Source organism: Budorcas taxicolor, chromosome 7 (genome assembly GCF_023091745.1).
Source record: "Budorcas taxicolor isolate Tak-1 chromosome 7, Takin1.1, whole genome shotgun sequence".
Lineage (NCBI taxonomy): Eukaryota > Metazoa > Chordata > Mammalia > Artiodactyla > Bovidae > Budorcas > Budorcas taxicolor.
Genome location: NC_068916.1, coordinates 38225564 through 38244295, shown reverse-complemented (window position 1 = coordinate 38244295; position 18732 = coordinate 38225564). Strand labels below are relative to the sequence as shown.

General features: G+C 60.7%; 1 protein-coding gene across 1 annotated transcript in view; it reads right to left on the bottom strand.

Moving 5' to 3' along the window:
* Nucleotides 1-1036: 1036 nt before the first annotated feature.
* The window catches only part of UNC5A (unc-5 netrin receptor A), a 63423-nt gene continuing 45727 nt past the window's right edge, over nucleotides 1037-18732 (bottom strand). The window contains exons 2-16 of the mRNA XM_052643875.1: nucleotides 15654-15899; nucleotides 9803-9946; nucleotides 9450-9553; nucleotides 9092-9272; nucleotides 8280-8447; nucleotides 7533-7697; nucleotides 6286-6474; nucleotides 5870-6172; nucleotides 3507-3594; nucleotides 3130-3298; nucleotides 2710-2943; nucleotides 2474-2623; nucleotides 2226-2390; nucleotides 1443-1621; nucleotides 1037-1202 (exon numbers count right to left, since the gene is read on the bottom strand). Of these exons, the coding sequence (XP_052499835.1) occupies nucleotides 1037-1202; nucleotides 1443-1621; nucleotides 2226-2390; nucleotides 2474-2623; nucleotides 2710-2943; nucleotides 3130-3298; nucleotides 3507-3594; nucleotides 5870-6172; nucleotides 6286-6474; nucleotides 7533-7697; nucleotides 8280-8447; nucleotides 9092-9272; nucleotides 9450-9553; nucleotides 9803-9946; nucleotides 15654-15899 (2651 nt within the window). The remainder of the gene's footprint in view (nucleotides 1203-1442; nucleotides 1622-2225; nucleotides 2391-2473; nucleotides 2624-2709; nucleotides 2944-3129; nucleotides 3299-3506; nucleotides 3595-5869; nucleotides 6173-6285; nucleotides 6475-7532; nucleotides 7698-8279; nucleotides 8448-9091; nucleotides 9273-9449; nucleotides 9554-9802; nucleotides 9947-15653; nucleotides 15900-18732) is intronic.

The window sequence follows — 18732 nt, the reverse complement described above, 5'->3', positions numbered from 1 at the left end:
TAGCTCTTCCTGAGAGAAGGAGCACTTGGGTTAGCAATATATATATATAATTTATTTACATTCACGTCCGCTAAAATCCCTACGTGCCCTGGCGGCCGGGCAAGGCTGTGTACATAAGGCCAAGTGTAAGTGCACGAATGCACTTAAAACAGAGTCAGGGCACAAACTTCACACCACAGGTCCCACATGGGGCACCTGCCAGCCCCAGGAATGGGCACGCCACGGCACGCACACTTGCCATTGTCCAGCCCGGGACTCCCATTGCATATTCACATGCCCTGTTGGGCAGGGCTCCTCATGGCTGGGGGCAGGAGAGGGAGGACAGGGAGGAGCCTTTGGGTGTCCCTGGGTAGGTGGGAGAAGGGCAGCATGTGAGAGGCAGGTGTGGATTGACACCGGGCATGAGAGACGTGAGCAGCCTCTGGGTGTGCGGCATGAGATGCGTGTCAGGGGGACACAGGTGATAGGAGCACACAGGACATGCGTGGGGACATGGCCGTGTGGTGGTTGTGTGCCTGAATGCAGGGGCCGCCCCCTGTTCAGCTGTGGCCTTCAGTCCCGAAGGCTTGGAGCCGAGCCCCTCAGATGTGCCCCTACCCAGCAGGCACGGAAATGTTTGCATAAGATCCAGCTCAGGCAGGAGCTCTGGGGCCACGTCCCAAGCCCATGGCGTGCGTGCCTGCCCGCGTGTATGCGGCCCCCTGGCCAGGGCAGGAGGAGAGGTAACATCACACGCACAGACACACACACCGATGGGGTGGGCCCAGCCTGAGCTCCAGGCGCCATCCACCCTGGGACCCGCGGGCCTGGGCAGAGTGAGAGCAGGTGGCAGTGCCAGCCTGGCCGGACAGGCCGTGGAGGGGAGGGAGTGCGGGCAGGGTCTGAAAGGGCCAGTGATAGGGGACAGCGTCCGCCAGGAGGGGGCCTGTCCGCGCAGCTCTCCCCAGTGGTGGGGAAGGGCCTTGTCTTGGCTTCTGCCTGTTCCTGGCGGGCGCCAAAGCTGGTGAGAGTGTAGGCGTTGTGGGCCTTGCCGGCCTCAACACTCGGCCTCTGACACTGTGAAGAGACCGGCATCTGGCTGGCCCAGTCCGGCCACTGCTGCCGCCAGCTGGCTGAGGTTGCCGTTGGGGAAGTGCCGCGCCTCCCACAGGTTGAGGATCATGGCTGTGGGGCTGGGCTTGGAGGCAAAGAAGCTGAGATGGCTGCAGAAGGGAGGGGAGCGCGTCAGCAGCCTGGCCTCACCGGGCGCTGCCGCCTCTGCCCTCCTAGACCACCTAAGGACAGGGCCTCCCTTCAGTCAGCCAAGGGGAAGCCTCACCTGCTGGGGCTGGACCACAGGCCCCACCATGCGTCTTGTCCACCCACCCCTGCTGCCCCACAACCCCGCCCAAGCTGGGCTGCAGGTGGCCTTCATATCCCCTCCTTGCCCACCTCCCACCCACCTGTCCAGGTGGAGTTTCTGGGCCAGAGTCCGCCAGTCGGCACCCCGACTGCAGGGTGGGTCCAGGCTGGTAATGATCTTCTGCCGAATGAGGAAGGGGATCTTGAAGGCACTGGGGCCCACTAGGGCTGGGACCCCCCCTTCACTCTCCAGGACCAGCAGCTCAGAGAATCTCGTGTCCTGGGAATAGGGAAGGATGGAGGTACCTGTTACAACTTGTCCAGCCCAGCCCACATGCTGGGTGGTGGACGCTTGGACCATCCCAGGGCACACGTGGGTACCCACCATGGGCCAGGTTCCTGCTCCCTGGAGTGTGGAGGTGCAGCGACCTGCCCATAGTCACACAGCCAGTGAGGGGAGGAGCCTCTGACCCCGTTCTCCATCCCCCTCCACCCCTCCCTGGTCACCCCTGCCAGCCTCTGCAGACCCCTGAACTCCCTGCTCTCCTCGCTCTGCCTCTCCCCTCCACACTGCTTCCTCACGGTTGCCTCGTCTACCTCGCACTCATCCTTCCGAGCCCCGAACAAGCCCCTCCTCTCACGGAAGTCCTCCAGGGCCCCGGAAGTCCTCCAGACCAGCTCTGTCTCCCACTCCCGTCCTGTGGCTCCCCTACCCTCTCCACCCCGTCCCCAAGCCCCACAGTCTCTGGCTACCTCTGTCTACATGGGCATCTACACCTCCCTCCTCAGGACACTTGGAGGAAGCTGCCACGCGGTTTCTAGGAGGTGGGCTTGGGGGACCAGGTAGGCCCAGAGTGGGGAGCAGGTTATGCGGTGTGGCCCACCTTGGTGATGTTGAAGTTGACGTTGAAGCTCTGCCCGTCGCCCTCCACCTGCCACACCCACACCTTGCAGGCCAGGTCGCTGGTGCTGGGGCTGACGCGCTCCAGGGTGAAAGTGCAGTGCAGGTGCTGCTGTGTGCCATTCCAGATGTGATAAAAGGGAATCTCCTGGGGGTGGGGGGTTACGGAGAGGCGGCGTCAGGGGGGCGGGCTTGGGGGAGCCCAGCTCCAAGCACCCCGAGCATCCTCACCTGGTAGCTGACGAGCAGCTTGCTCTTCCACAGGGAGCTGGGCACATCGTGGATGGACAAGCGCAGGTTGTGGTAGCTATCCTTGAAGTGCAGGACGCGGGGCTCCTGGATCAGCTGTCCTCCCAGCTGTTTCTCCAGCTGTACCACCTCCTGCAGTGCCCTGGGTGTCAGCCAAGCCCCTAGGGGCGCCCTCTCTACTGCCCCCCTCCCAGGGCCAGGGGTGGTGTGGCAGGTACCTTGAGTGCGTCGTGGGTGTCGTGCAGGCAGTAGACTCGGATGTTGTACTCGAGGGAGGTGCATGCCACTGGGGCGAACAGGAGCAGCTTGAGGCGCTTGGCGGCAGCCACGCTGAGGGCCTCTCCCACCAGGGCGAAGCGGCCCAGCTGCTCCGTGAAGACGTAGCAGGCGCTGGCCTCTAGCTGGCAGTAGTAGAGGTGACAGGGCGCCTCCTCCCCCAGGTGCAGCACGTCCTGTGGGCAGGGACCGACGGGTCAGCTGGCGGCCAGCTGCAGCTCTGAGGGCCCGACGGGCCAGCTGGCGGCCAGCTGTCTCTCTAAGGAGTGGCCAGAGACTGGGGAGGGTGCAGGGCCCGGGGGCCAGGCAGGAAGGCAGACCCCACTCTGAGCCTGGGGGGATAGGGGAGGCTTCAGGCTCACCTCCCAGCTGCCTTCGCAGGACTGCTTTTTGAGGCGCAGGCTCCAGCTCTCGGGGCTGGGCTCCCCACAGTGGTCCATGGTGAGGATGACGGGCCGCGTGAGCAGGACTCCGGGGGGCCCACAGCTAACGATGGGACTCAGCAGGGTCTGACAGCCAGCTAGGGGCAACCTCAAGTGGGGAAATATGGGTGGGAAGGGAAAGGTGTCAGGGGGACAATCTTGGGAGCCTGGGGAGATGGCTGAGGAACTGAGTGGCACTTAGGGACGCTCCCTCCCTTCCCCTGCCCTCCCTTGGGCCAGGCCAGAGCAGACCCCACCTTAGGTGGGGGAGAGGGCAGGGACCCCCCTGGCCCCACCAGCAGGGCCCATGTCCACACCTCACATCTTCTGGCTTGTGCAGTGTGAGGTAGACCTCGTAGATCTTTCCTCGGGGTATGGCGTCCGGGGGGATGAGGAGGCTGATGCCTGTGACAGAGGGGGGCCGGAGCTTATTAGGGCTGCAGAGTCACCGAACGCCCCACTCTGCCAGCCCCGCCCTGAGCCTCCCTCCGAGGACTGACTGGTGCCAGCCTGGCCTGGGAACAGAGGTGCCACTGGGACTGCCAGGCTGGCCAGTGGGCACAAAGCTGAGGGAACTCATGTGGGCAATGCATGCCTAGTTAGCCTGGGTACAGAAACTTCTGGATGCTGTACCTCCCTCCCTCATCACCCACTTAAAACCTGCCCCGCCTCCAGGATAAGTCCAGCTCCTGATAGTTAAGGCCCTTGGCCCTGGGCCTGGCCTGCCCTGCACACTTGCTGTTCTGAAGCCACCCCCTAGCTATGCCTCTGGGTGCTCTGTCATCCTGGTCTCCCCGAGCTCGTCTCGTCCCCCTGAGCTCAGCCACTTCTGGGCAGGTACCTCAGCTCTGTTGCTCTGTGCTGGGCAGCGGCCCCCTGTGGGTGGGGCTGGGACCTTTAACAACCCTGCCAGCTTTGGCAGCCCTCCCTAGTTTGGATGCCATTGCACATGCGTCCTGCCTGGCTGATTCACCTTTGTCCCAGTGTCTAAAGGGGCAGCATCTGAAAGCATCTGCTGGGGCCCGGGAGGGAGAGTGAAGCCAGAAGTGGCGGAGTTGTGGCTCCTGCCCTCTTCACGCTGCTGTGCTGCCTCCTGGTACAGCTGCCAGGGTGGTGACTGACAGTCTGAGTGACCCGTGTGTGAGTGCTCTGGGGCGGGGTATGCTCAGTCAGGTACTTATTCAGAGAATGCAAATGCTGAGGGGAAACCATGAGCCCTGCTCTCATGGAGCGCTCAGCCCGCAGGGAAACAGGTAAGTGGATGGCAGCAAAGGGTGCTGAGTGTTGGGTGAGAGCAGAGAAGTGCACAGCACCCCCGGCCACCACCCTGCTGGGAAGTGAGGGGCAGATGGTCACTGAGCACCCACTGGGTGCCTGCCCTTTTCTAAGATCTTGACAAGGACGATCTCCTAGCAGCCCCCCTGAAGGAGACCATGAAGCAGAGAAAGAGAAGGAGAGCTGCCAGACCAGAAGGGGAAGTAGCAGTTAGGCCAGTGGATGGGGGCAGAGAGGCCATGTGTGTGAAGGGCAGCCCAGTGTTATTTGGGTTCATGAAAGCACAACGAGGCTACCAAGTGCAGGAGAAGCATGTGGGGGAGGGAAGGCCACAGGGGATGAGTCCTTATGGTTCTGTCATGCAGGCTTTGAGGGGGAAAGTAGAAACTCGAGAAAGAGACGTGGTCAAGTCTGGCTCCGCTGTGAACCAGACGAGAGGCAGGTGTGGTGGCCTAGGCCAGGAGAGGCCGCAGGAAACACAAGCAGGAGGAGGCAGGCACAGTGGAGAAGAAAGAAGGATGCGATCAGTGCATGAATGAAGCTGGGGTGGAGATGAAGGGGGAAAAGTGAAGAAGAGCAGGAGGCAAGGTGACTCCCAGTTTCTCTCAAGCAACTTGACTGCGCTGTCCCTGAGGTAGGGAACACGGGGAGGGAGGAGGTTCTGGGGGAGGGTGGGAGACAGTGCTGTTTTAGGCACGAGGAACCTGAGGTGCTGTGAGACATACAGATGGAGCTGCCCAGGAGGCAGCTGGGTGTGCGATTCCGTCACCCAGGAGAACCGCGGCTGGGGATGGACGAGTGGGAGTGATCTACACAGACACGGAGACTGAGGCCGTGGAGTGGGTGAGATCCACGGAGAGGGCCCCGGGAGGGGCCTCTGAGAAACACCTGCATTTAGGGAGCAGGCTCCAGAAGTAGCTGGAGGGGGACGAGGAGGTCTGGGCCATGCAGGGTCACTGGAACTGAGGGAATAGAGGATGTCAGGGTGGGGGCAGGCAGTCACACCAGGCACCGTGGCTCTTTCTCAGATGTCCTAAGGGTTTCGTGAGGTGCTGGATGGAAAAGCCCCTGTCCGGATGTTTTTCCTCTGCTCTCTCCACTAGTTCCCCCCAGCTCCCTGGGGCCTAGGGCCCAGCACACATAGGCTGGCAGGCTCTGCAGATGAATGGGCAGTAGTCCCGTGTCCTTGGGCAACAGAAGGGAGACAGCTCTGGCCTCCATCTCAGTGCCAGTCCCAGAGACTGAATCCTCTCCAGTACTCCGTCCTCTTTCCTTGCTGGGCTGGCCCAGCTCTCAGGGTGAGGCTGAGAGGCACTGAGGAGGCTGTCCCACCCTCCTCCAGGAGGGACTCATGCTAGTCTTGCCTCCTAGAGCTCCCTGGGGGCAACCCAGGGGTGTTACCCACCTGTATTAGGGATCATCAGCCGGCCCCCGAGGAAGTTGAAGGTCCCATAGGCCATGTTGCTGGTGCCGCGGGGCAGGGAGCGGAAGTAGTTCTGGGTGGAGAGGCGGGAGACAAAGTCCTCCGCCTCCGAAGTGGGCGAGCTGTGGTGCAGCGTGTGGCGGCCGCTGCCCAGTGGGCTAAGCAGGTGCCCGTTGGTGAGCTGGAACTTGGGGCTGGGCCCATCTTGCCGGGGACACAGACTGCCCTGGTAGGTGGTGGTGGTGGTGCTGAGGTCTGGCTGGATGGTGAGCAGATGGGGACTGTCTGCAAGGATCAAGATGGACTCAGAATGGCACAGGGGCTGGCGGGGCAGCCTTGTGTGGGTGACTCTTGGCGTGGAGGCCCCGGCATGAGTGCGGGGGGCAGGGGCACCCCACCTGCTTTGCTGGGCTTGATGCTGACGGGCTGGAAGCCTGAGGTGAGGATGGACGAGTCAGCCACGTCCGAGTCCAGTCCCTCCTTCTTGCGGCAGTACACAAGAATGAGGACGAGCAGCAGCAAGAGGAGGCACACGGCCACGGCTATGAGGCCCACATAGAGGGCCACGTCCTCTGGGCCGGAGGCAGCTGTGGGAGAGAGTACAGCCTTGAGAGGGGTAGGGTCAGGAGGCCAGGAAGGAGAGGTGAGCAGTCTACACAGCAGGGGGATGGGGCCTCCGCTCCCTGGGCATCAGCGCCAGGGGGTGGCGGGATGCTGGCGGCAGCGGCATGAAATGTCAGCACGCGTGCATTCCAGTCCTGCACCCGCCACCGCCTTGCTGTGTCACTCCGGGCAGACGGCATGCCTCACCAGCTCAATTCATGCTGAAGTTGCTGCTGACGAGAATGGAGGTGGGGAAGAGCCACTTCCCTGGGTGGCCTGGAGCCCTGCTAAACCGGCTCTTCTGGGGCCATGGGGCCAGGGGCAGCTGAGACTGAGGGTGAGTGCCTAGGATCCCTAAAGCAGGGAATCTGCTTTCTGGGGCAGGGGGTGGGGGTGGGGGATTCTGCCAATCTGATTCCTGCCCAACCCCTGGACCAGGAGCAGGGATGCTGGGCTCTTCTCTTCTGCCTCCCCCCGAGGCCTGGGGCAGGGCTGAGGAGAGAGTGATTGACTGCCCGGAGGAAGCGATATTGATTTTAGAAGGGTTTTGCATAATGAAAGAAATGTCCATCAGAAAGGAATTGACACAGATAATTAGGTTTTTAATTGAAAGAATGGGGGAGGGTGTGTTCTAGAGAAAAAAAAATCCAACAGAGATCTTTAATTGTTAGTTACGGCCTTGTAATTAACAGGCCTCACAAGCCTGGTGTCCCCACAGGACTTGTATGTGCACTTGGGGGACAGGGCAGAGGTAAAACTGTAGGAGAAGATGGGAAGGGGTTTGGAAGACGATCCCAGAGGCTTGGTGTGCACGGTAAAACCACCGACGTATGCAAGTCTCAGGGCAGGTGTGGGAAGTATTGCGGTGTATGTGGGCACATGTTGGGTGTGTTAGGGATGGGGGGTCCCCCAAAGGTTCTGAGCTTTGAATAGAAGGTGCAGCCTGTGGCAGGGGACTGACTCCCTGAGCCATCACTGCCCCGGGGCAGGGCAGGGCCAATCCTGGAAAACTCAAGAGGGCTCCTGGGTGGAAAGGACTCACTGTGCACACAGAGGTCGCTGGTACAATTGCGGGTATCCAGGTCAGCGCCTTGGCACTCCTCGCCTCCATTGCGCGGTGCGGGGTCTGAGCACTCACGGCTCCGCCAGTGGGTACAGTCGAGCCCACAGGCTGACCACTTGCTCCACGGGCTCCAGCTGCCATCCACTAGACATGAGACAGACACGGACAGAGAGGAGACGGCATGGTCAGCCCAGGGAGCTATAGCCCAGGCTGTCTGCCAGCGTGGTCCTGCTGGGCAGCCAGACCTGGTGCAACGCCAGGGCCAGGGCCAAGCCTGCCAGTCTGCAAGCCCTCTGGTGTCCAGTGGGCCTGGATGACGCATGCTAATGACAGGAGGCACAATGACGCTGGGCCTGCTCGGCTCTCCCCACACCAGGGGCCTTCCTGGCCCTGGGGCAGAGAGGGCCCTCAGTTGCACAATGACCCCTTGATCCCAGGCGCGGGTGGCTCTGCAGTACCAGGCTGGGCCCTGCCCCACATGGACTGTCCCTGTCCCGATGGTACCTCAGACCCTTTGACTTGGCCCCTCCACTGAGGCTGAGCCTGCACACAGACTGAGCCCTGCCTCTGATCACACTGAACCCCATCCTGGCCTTGGACTGAGCCTGGCCCTGCGTGCGGGTGGGTGGGATGGAGCCAATGGGGAGCAGGCTGGTGGGCACGATGGAGCCAGGGCACGGAGATGGCGTGGTGAAGAGCGATGCGGGAGGTGGCGGCCCCTGGTACCTGGGCACAGGGTGGCGCAGGCTGTTTTCTGGACATTCTGCCCCTCACAGAAGGCGCCCCCGTTGAGAGGCGCCGGGTTGGTGCAGCTCCGGCTCCTTTTCTGCCAGCCGCGCCCACAGCTGGCGCTGCAGACAGACCACTCAGTCCACGTCGACCACCCACCGTTCACTGGCCGGACAGAGAAGGACTGGGTCAGGGAGCGGGGGCTTCCTTGGACACGCTGGCCCAGGGGCCAGAGCAGGACAGAGGGGTTGTGAGCTGAAAGTGGGCAGGCTGCAGCTGGGCTGAGAGAAAAGCCCTGGAGGGGAGGCCACGCTTCTGCCCTTCTGCCCTCTGGGGCCTGGCAACGCCTGCTCCACAGCCCCTTTCCTGGTGGGCACTGCAGGCGCTCAGGACAGCCAGCCCTAGCTGCAGCTCCCATATGCTCCTCCAACCCAAACCCCAGCCTTTTCAGGGTGACTCCAGCACCCCTCCTCCTGTCTGCTCCTGGGGGTGCCCGGGTCACTCTTCCACCCTGGGTCTGTCGCTTTTTTAGACTTCCATCTTGTCCCTTCATCTCCTCCTGCACCATGTCCCCTGACCACAGGTAAGCCAAGGGATGGTCTGGCCACCAATAACACCTCTGTCCAGACAGGCCCTTCCGCTCCTCAACAGCCACAGCCAGCCCTTTCCCCATCCTCCCCCATCAGGCCATGGCTCGGTCGGCCCGGTCCTGGCTCTGCAGGGAGCCAGCCATGTGTGGTTGCCGCAAAGGCACCCCAGTGCCCCGCCTATGCCCGGAGCCCTTCCACCCCGCCAGCACCGGGGCCCACCATAGACGATGACAGCAGCGGAGGCGCTGCGGCGACGAGCCACGATGTTCTTGGCCACGCAGGTGTAGTTGGCTGTGTCGGCCAGGCGGGCCTGTCGCACCACTAGGCTGTGCTCCCGCGTGATGTACACATTGGGGTCCATGGATGGGTCCACAAGGTCCTCGTTCCGGAGCCACTCCACCTGGGGGAGGGAGCCATGCCACTGCCCCGCCTGACTGCGCTGGCCCTGCCTGGAGCGAGCGTGGCCCCGGGGTGGGGGACCAGCTTGGAAGGCTGGGCAGGGCGGGGCTGAGACCTGGGAGCACTGCCCACCTGGAGCGGTACTGCCCACCTGGAGCAGCACCGCAGCCCCTCTCACCTCGGCTGGGGGGATGCCCTCCGGTGGGCGGCAGGGCAGCACGATGCCCTGCTCCAGCGACACCTCCTTGGCCAGTGGTTCCTGCTCAAAGTTCTTCCGCAAATCTGGGGGCAGAACAGAAGCGTCTCCCTGGGTGAGTGCCGTAAGTTGGGTCAGCCTGGCTGACCCTGTCCGCTGGTCCTGCAGAGACTATGGCCCAGGCCAGGAAGAAGCGTCCAGTGCCCAGGGGGAACGTAGTGGGTGGCTGGGCGGCATCCGTAAGCACTCCCTCCAGCCGTCAAGGCAGGGCCTGAGGATTTCTTATGGGACCTCCTCCCGGGTGACACCCTGAGGCCCCTCTGCCCCGGACTCACAGGCAATGCGGATATAGGCCTTCTGACTCTTGGTGGTGCCCGAGGAGCTCCACGCCACGCACTGGCACCAGAACTCCTCCAGCCCGAACACCTTCTCCACCTGCTGCCTCGACACATTGATGCGGACCTCCATGGAGGGCAGTCCTGAGAGGGGAGGGGCGGGGAGCAAGGGCGTGTCTCGCGCATGGTCCTCGTGGGCCAGTCCCCTGCGGCGCCCCGGCACCACCACAGACACTGCCTCTGCTGAGCAGGAGAGCTGGCGGACACTGGGGGCGGTCCTCTGCCTGGAGAAGGGGCTCCCGGGGAAGCCCCTTTGTATCTCCTGAAAGTCAGGAGTGGGTACTTGGTCACCCAAGGCCTATCTCCCTGGAGTCAAAAAAAGTCAGCAAAGGGGTTTCCTGCTCTTTCAGAGACAGTCACAGAGGAACCTGGGGCAATGGAGGCTGACCTCTAAAGGACCCCAGGCAGAAGGGGAGAGGCAGATAGGCCAGCCCTGGCGGCCATTGTGGGCAAAAGCGAAAGGTAAGGAGGCTTCCCTGGTGGCTCAGATGGTGAAGGATCTGCGTGCAACGCTGCAGACCCGGGTTCGAGTCCTGGGTCAGGAAGATCCCCTGGAGAAGGAAATGGCTACCCACTCCAGTTTTCTTGCCTGGAGAATCCCATGGGCAGAGGAGCCTGCTGCTGCTAAGTTGCTTCAGTCGTGTCCCGACTGTGTGCAACCCCATAGACGGCAGCCCATCAGGCTCCCCCATCCCAGAGTGGGTTGCCATTTCCTTCTCCAATGCATGAAAGTGAAAAGTGAAAGTGAAGTCGCTCAGTCGTGTCCGATTCTTAGCGGCCCCATGGACTGCAGCCTACCAGGCTCCTCCTTCCATGGGATTTTCCAGGCAAGAGTACTGGAGTGGGGTGCCATTGCCTTCTCCACAGAGTCACAAAGAGTTGGACAGGACTGAGTGACTAACACTTTCACTTTCACGGAGTTATCTGGCTGGCCTCCTGGGGTTAGTAGGTAGATCCTGATGTGTGATGATATAATAACAGCTATTAACAAGATAATGACAGTGATTATGTAGTATGATAATAGACCCCTGGGGCTTAGACAGTGTTTCCCGTGTGCTGGCTTATCTTCTCCAGTCAGCTCCCTTGGAGGTATCTGCTCCCATTCTGTGGATGGGGAAACAGGCTCATAGAGGCAGTGACTTGCCAGAGGCGCCCAGGGCTGCCAGCTGTCTGAGTCCAGAATGTGTTCAGGGTTCATGGGAGTGGGGGGTTGGGGTACTAGGGGTGCCCCTTGTACCAGGAGAAATGCTGGTAATGGGGAGAGACAGCCCACAGAGAGGAAGCTGGCCTGTGAGGGTGTCTGGGACCTTCTTTATCCTGTATGGACTGGGCCCGAAGGATCCCTTCTCAAGGGTGGACACAGTACCTAGCCCCCACACATCTGCCACACCCAGAACCAGGTGTGGGTTGTCTTGGGAGGGTCCAGGCCTCTGAGGACCCAGAAGGGAGGGGGGACCCCAGCCCTCCTCCAGCCCCCTGGCCCTTAGCTGAAACCAGTGTCCCCAGGAGTGAGAAAAGACTGTTTGTTTCCAATTCCTCCTCCTCCTGACCCCAATTTCCCTCGGGTCACAGGCTTATCAGAAAGAGGGAGAGAGGCTGGTGCTTCCATTGTTAACAGAGAAATTCAATTAGGGCTGCCTTGCAGGAGGAGCAGCGGCCCAGCTGAGCAGGCAAGCCAGGAGGCTGTTTTCTGTCTTAATTTCTCTAAACGTGTCTTTCCCTGACCCTTGCCCAGAACCCTCCTCATGAGTCTGTCCAGCTCCCACACAGGTCCCCAGATATTTCTATCACCCACCTTTGTCCCCTTGCACCGTGAGTTCTCACAGGAGATGGGGGGTCACCTCTGGCTGAGGTCACTGTCACCGGAGATCCCTCCATTCTGGGCACCGCCTGCCCCATACCCTAAGGCGCTGAATGTGAATGTCCTTAGGGGTGGGGTGAGGGCTGAGAGGTGAGAAGGGGTCCCTCACAGGGGGTGCTATCTGTCAAGCATCTGAGAAGGAGCTGTGTACCTACTTGGGGGCGGAGACAGGGTCCTCCCTCTCAGCCTCTGGGGTTAGTGATGGGAGACTTGCTGAACATTCTGAACCAGGTGCTTCTCCTCTCTTGGGTGGACAGGTCTATGGAAGGACTGCTGCGTCTCCCAGGGTGGTGGGGGGAGCTCACGCACCACCCAGGCAGCTTAGCTCAGGGAGAACAGCACTAAATTTAAAGTGCTCCTATTTCTTCCCCCCGTCTCCTCCCTCTTCTGTCCTGCCACCTCCTCCTCTCCTTCTTGCTGCCACAAATGAGGGCCAAGTTTGTCTACGAGCTCTAGATCGAGGCAGTGCCCTTGAGCCCCACAAGCTCTGGGGGTGGGGGAGACCCGAGCCGGCTGGGCCTTGAAGTGAGGGGCTGTGCCCTCCCAGCTGCAGGCTGCCGAGCAGCCGGGCTCCCGGGAGCAGTTTCTGGGCACGGCTGTGTCTGCACCTGCCTGGTAAATGGGAGCAGATGCCAGCCTGAGGGAGGGCGGCAGGGAGGTAGGGGTCCCTGCTGGCCCAGGCCTGGGAGCATGTCGGGTATGTGCAGGCATGTGAGGGCTTGGGTGTGTGGGGAGGCCCTGGTGTGTGCATGCTGAGTGTTTCTGAGAGGTGGAGGGGTGGGGGTGGGGGCCTCTGAGGCCAAGCGAGTGCGTAGGGTACTTTCTTACCAAACTGCTTTTCATAATCAGTCAGTTTGTTTAACACACAATAAATTATACTCCCAGACCAGAGTCCAGTACTTGGTAAATTTGCAACTTTAACACTATCAGTGGGTTTGGGTTTAAGAGTTTTCAGGCTTTGGTCCCTTCCCCCTGGTCCCCTGGATGAGGAATCGGGGCAAGCAAACGGGAGACCAGATACTCTCTCCTGGGTTGTCCACTCAGCCATCCCCACCCCCACGCAGGGCTCCAGATTTGGGCTGACCTCTGCCTCTGTCATGCCTGTCTGACCACAGCATGCCTGGGTCAGGGTATTGGGTTTGTGTGTATCATGGGTGTCAACCACTGCCTGGGCATCCATTGATGGGTGAGGGAAACCCATCTCTTTGCCTCAAAGCACTCAGCGGCTTTGGGTTAAGAAGTCAATAAGATCAAAGAAAATTCAAATGGGCTGGCCATGGGAGGCCTGAGGTTGGAGGCTCAGAGCAGGAGGGGACCCTGGTTGCCACGGGTGGGATGTGTCTCTGTGAGCTCTGCTCTCCACCTGGCTTGAAGGGAGCAAGGCCAGCAGAGCTTGTGGGACTGGCTTGGACTGCTTTGCAGGCAAGAGCCTGGGTCTCACCCAAGCCGTGGATACCAGACCTCACGAGGGCAGGAGACAAGGAGGGGTGTATGTGGGAAGCCTGGAAGAGCAGGTTGTGAGCAGTTGGGGGCTGGCCTGGAGACTTCCCAAGAGGTTCCAGGACAGGCCCTCGAGGCTGCAGGGAGACAGGCTATAGTAATTTCCTCTTCCTCACCTGTTCCTTCCCTAGGGGACCTACCTCAGCAGCAAGAGGACTCTTGATGCTGCAAAGTGAGGCTGGGCCCTGGGCATGGGGCAGGAAGACAGAGAAGACCTGGAGCTAGGCTCCAATTGGGTATGAGAAATCTCACAGCTGCCCCCAGCAACCTGCCAGGGGCCCCTCCTCATCCCCATTTTACAAATAAGGAAACTGAGGCCCATGGGGGAAGGGGACTGACCTGCCAGAGAGGCCACGGACCCTATCCATTCCCCTCCCGAGGGTGGGAAGCAGAACTGGATCACTGGTACCAAGAGACTTGTGGGCTAAATTCCTAGCACCTCACCCAGACCTGGCACATGGCAGGTGCTCCGTTGACACCTGAGGACTGCAAGACTGCTGCCAGCAGCAGGGGTGTGTAAGGCCAGGACAAGGCAGGCTCAAGGACTTGGCTGGGGGCTCATGCTGAGGACCCCGCTGACGCTGCTAGGTTAGGATGGCATGTGACCCCTATGGACCAAAAGACCTGTTTGGAGCCCTGGATGAGTCAGAGCATCTATAACATGACAGACTGGCTCTGAGGACTAAATCACACACTGCCCAGACTCAGGGCTTGTCTACTCACACCTGCATTCTTGTGCAAGCTTCTGTGTTCACCAGGGCAGGGCCCCATCCCCTGGCCTCCCTCTGCCCAACCCTACCTCCCATAGCGCAATGTGGCTGCAGCTTCCTTGTCCCACTGACCACCCCCTCCACCCCCACTTCTGCTGCCCCAGGCCTGGGCCTCTGGCCAGCCTGCTGTGCCCTGCATTTGTCCTTTGACCTGCTAGGCATTCCAGGTGGTTTTAAGACTGGGGATGGAAGGCAGCCCTCATTCTGGAATTCCTTCCTGGGCTGCCCGGTTTCTTCTGCCTGGAGCATGGGCCACCGCTCTGGGCCTTGGTCTCCTACCAGCTCTTGGCATCACTGTGAGTTGTTCTGGGTGCCCTCTGCTGGCCCTATGACTCAGACCTCACGCAAGTGGCCACACCCAGCACAGGGTCTGTGTGCTGTGTCTCAGGCTGGCTGAGCCTAGGTGGGAAGGGGCTCCGGGCTTAACCTGAGGACTCAGCATGTGTGGGGGGCTCCATGGAGCATCATGGCAAAGTGAAGTCGCTCAGTTGTGTCCAGCTCTTTGCAACTGCGTAGACTATAGCCCGCCAGGCTCCTCTGTCCATGGAATTCTCCAGGCAAGAATACTGGAGTGGGTAGCTGTTCCCTCCTCCAGGGGATCTTCTGGACCCAGAGATCAAACCCAGGTCTCCTGCCTTGCAGGCAGATTCTTTACTATCTGAGCCACCAGGGAAGGGGGCCAGAAATGAGCTTAACTGGGGTCCAGTTAGTGAGGAGGAGAGGCTGTTGTTGGCTCCACTGGGCCTGTTCCCGGAGCACAGGTTCCCAAACAATGGCTCTCTGCCCCCATCCCCAGGGCTGGAGGAGGGACATGAAGGGGCCCACAGAAGGAGCACTTCTTGGGTCTGCCTCTCCTGTCAGCCCTCACATGGGCCCTGAGCATCACTCACAGCACCAGTCATGTCACTCGGTAGCTTGAAATCCCACAGCACTGTGACCTCACTCCAGAGCTGAATGGGTGAGGCTCCTGGGTGGCCCCAGTGCCCCTGGCATCCACTCCACCCCCTTCCCCCTGAGCCCTGATCCATCTATCTGCCTTCAGGCCTTTGTTGGCGCTGTATCCTTTCCTGGGTCGCCTGGGACAGCCATCCCCTCTTCTTGCCCAGACCAGGGTTACACGTCCCTGCCCTGAAGAGCCCACCCTGGTAGCCCCAGCTCCCAGGACTCATGGAGAGGTCACTATGCTGCCCACCCTCTCTGCGGGGTTGTATCTCCAGCTGGGGAGTGGTTGCTCAGGGAGTGAGTGCACCAACAAACCATCACGGAACTGAGGTCTGTGAGCTCTTCTGTCATCTGGGACCCACTCTTTCCAAACCTTTCTCTGCTGGCACCACTCACCAGGCAACCAACCCCTCAGATGGAGCAGCCAGGACCTGCCCCACCATCCACAGAGCTCCCTGGGATATTTTGGTGGTGAGGCTTCCCTTTACTCCCCCACCAAGTGATGAAGAATGGTGAAGGTAGGCCTCCCAGAGATGACTTTGGTGTGTACACAGGGGGTCCTGCCCACACAGAGCTAGTTAGTTTCACCCTGGCCTCTGCTCTCGGGTGGGCAGCAGGGCCCCCTCTCTGAGCCTCCACTGCCTCGGGGGCTGAGATGCCTCCCGCAAGTCCCCTCCCCCCACCACGTCCCTCTTTCCTTGCCCCTTCCTGGCCTTACCGCTGCTCCCATCCGTGCTGCGCTCAATCACGTGGTCCACCTGGCGCACCCACTCCCCGTTGCACTTGAAGAAGATCTGTGTGGCGGGTGTGGCCTTGCACACCAGCAGCACTGGCTTGTTCTTGACTATGTACACATCCTCAGGCTCCACCAGGAAGTGGGGAAGCAGGTCTGGGCTGGAGCCGGGCACCGGGTTGGGCACTGGGTTGGGCACCGGGTTGGCCACCGTGGCACTCTGCTGGGCACCTGCGGTAGGAGCAAACAGGGCCGGTGAGTCAGGGGGTGGGCTCTGCTGGACTTGGTGCCACCTGCCTGCTCAGGGGCCAGGGCCAGGCCATGAGGAGACACCTGTAGGGCCAGGCTCTGCCGCTTCCAGTTCAGTGACCTGGGCTGCTTAAGTGGGCCCTCGCCAACCCTCAGTGTAGAACGGGAGGAGCAGCAGCCCTCCCCACCTCTCCAACCCGCACCCACCCCCGACTTATGAAGACCTGTGGAGACCTGAAATGAGACAAAGGCGAACGTGCCAGCCTGTGGCGATTGTCAGGGCTCATTACTCCCGTGGTGGAGGTTCAGGGATGTGGGGAGGTGCCAGGGGAGAGCTGGAGGAGGGAGAGGGCCCCGGCAGCCAGGGGTTAGGGGTCTCAGGAGTCCCTTCCTCTGGTGCCGGGCTGCCTAGGGGGTTGCTTCTGGCTTGCTCCCCATTCCTGGCCCCTGCACCTAGTAGGAGCTGAGAAAATAGCATGTGAATGAACCTGTGACAGGTTCGGATGTGAAGGGGTGCTCGTGGCAGTGTGACAGGTGAGGCCACTGTAGTGGGGAGGGGCGAATCGGGGTGAGCCTGGGCTGCTGGGTGGGTGGGTCTCAGGCAGGGTGGAAGCCAGGAAGGCGTGTCTGGGAGCCTGAGCCTAAAGTCTCACTCTTTAAGGAGAACTGAACATGAGTTTCCTTCTAATTTTAACTGAAAACCACAGCTATCCCACAAGTCATTTGTTGCTAATTACACAGATAATTGGCTCTGAGGCTTTGGTGGAAGTAAACCCCTCAGCAGTCTGCTCCTCCAACAGGACCCGGAGAGGGTGGGGAGGGGTCAGGGGCAGAGTAGCCTCAGCCTCCACACCCACCAGACAGGTCCCCTGACAGCCGGGCCTCTCTCGGGGCTGCATTCACTTCCCCCAGCACACACTCCCAATCAACAGGGGCCTCTGGGCATATGGAAGGAAATGCTTGGACTTCAGAGACCCTGCTAGGATGACCTTGGGTGAGTTACCCCTTCTGTGGAGGTCCTGACTGCCCACTGCAGGTCTGGAGGTGCCTCCTGCAGTGGCTTCCCAGCTACACTACCCTCCTCACCTGCAGCCCAAAATCCGTGGAGGGCTTCTAATGGGTGGCCTGGGTCTTTGGGCCCAGGGGGCATCCACACTGCTTTTTCTCTCTTGCTGGTACAGGGAACCTCTCTTTCCAAGCAGGGACTTCCCTCCACTTAAGACTGTGATTTTGGGGAGGGGATCTGTGCCTGGTCTGTAGGCGCCAAGCGGGTGAGCTGGGAAAGTCTGCAGAGGCTGAGAAACCTGCTGTGACTGCAGGTAACCCCCACTCTCCCAACCCCAGGCTGTTTCTCTGCCTGCAAACTGGGGGGTGTGTGTGTGTGTGTGTGTGTTAGTCACTCAGCCATGTCCGACTCTGTGACCCCACGGACTATAGCACACCAGACTCCTTTGTCCATGGGATTCTCCCAGCAAGAACACTGGAATGGGTTGCCATGCCTTCCTCTAGGGGATCTTCCCGACCCAGGGCTCGAACCCGGATCTCCTGCACTGCTGACTGTTTACTGTTTGAGCCACCAACAAAGCAGGGAATGGTACCCAATTCTTTCAGCTCTCGTGAGGGGGAAAAGGACAAAGGCACAGTGCTCGGTCAATGTCAGTTGCTATCTGCACCCAGAGCTTTTACCTGACAGTGGCAAAGGGCTCCAGCTCCCTCCCAGCAATCTCTTCAGGGATGAGGGCTGACGAGGAAACTGAGGCACAGAGCTTGCCCCCAGTGTCTGGAGCAGTGGGCTCATCCACCTCTATCCCCAGCCTGTCCCCACGCCTCCGTGCACTTTGTGCTACACTGCAATGAAGGCTAAGCTGCCTGGAACCACGCTTGCAGTTGGGAAGACAAGCTCCTCTGGTCCCGCCCCACCCACTCCTGAAAAACCTCCATGGGGCTTGGCCAGTCTGCAGGTGTGTTTTAGGGTGAGGAAGGTGGGGGATGCTGGCAAATGGGAGGAGCCCTCCAGATACTTTACAGATGTGGAGTCTGAGGCCTGAGGGAGAAGCCACTTACCCTGTCCCCCAGCTTCAGCCTTGGGCTCTGGGGGGCCACATGCTGACCCTTTGATGTGACATTCACTTGTCACTCAGCAGCCCTGACCCAGGCAGCAGGCTCAGCCAGGGTGAGGCTGAGTTGTGCTCTGGCTTCCCAAGGTCTGGAGGGTGAATAGGAGGAGGGACTCCCAAGGAGGGGCACTGTGGGTCAGGAGCCTCTCTAGATGTCTACTGGGGAAGCCAGAGCATCTGTGCAGACCCCCAGGCCACACAGAGCAGAGCCCATGGAGGTGGGGGCAAGCACCACAGGCTCCAGAAGAGACCTGAGCAGCAGATTCTGGGCCTGCCCATGCCCCGCCTTGCACAGGCTCGATGTGATGGCCCAGTTCTGCCTACTGGCTCAGGGCTGGGTGGGCAGGGGTCCTGGCTGGGGAAGGCGCGTGGCCCCCCAGCTTTCCTATCGATCACTGCACCAAGCACTGCTCACGTCAGCCGCCCGCTGAACCCAGCACAATCCCTCATGTCTGCATTTAACTGCTAATGAAAAATAAATGTACTGTGACCAATAAGGGACATAGCTCACTTCTCCTGGGCCTCCGCCACGCCACGTGGGCACGGTCTCCCCTCCCCGCCCCCCCGGTGGGGCATTTATTGGGTGGACCCAGGGGCCCCCTCTAGGCTGCATTATGCCCTCTGGCAAGGACACTGTAAGGCCATGGGTGGGGGTAAATTCAGCCCCTCTTGGGGCTGCTGGAAGCTTCCTGGGTGGT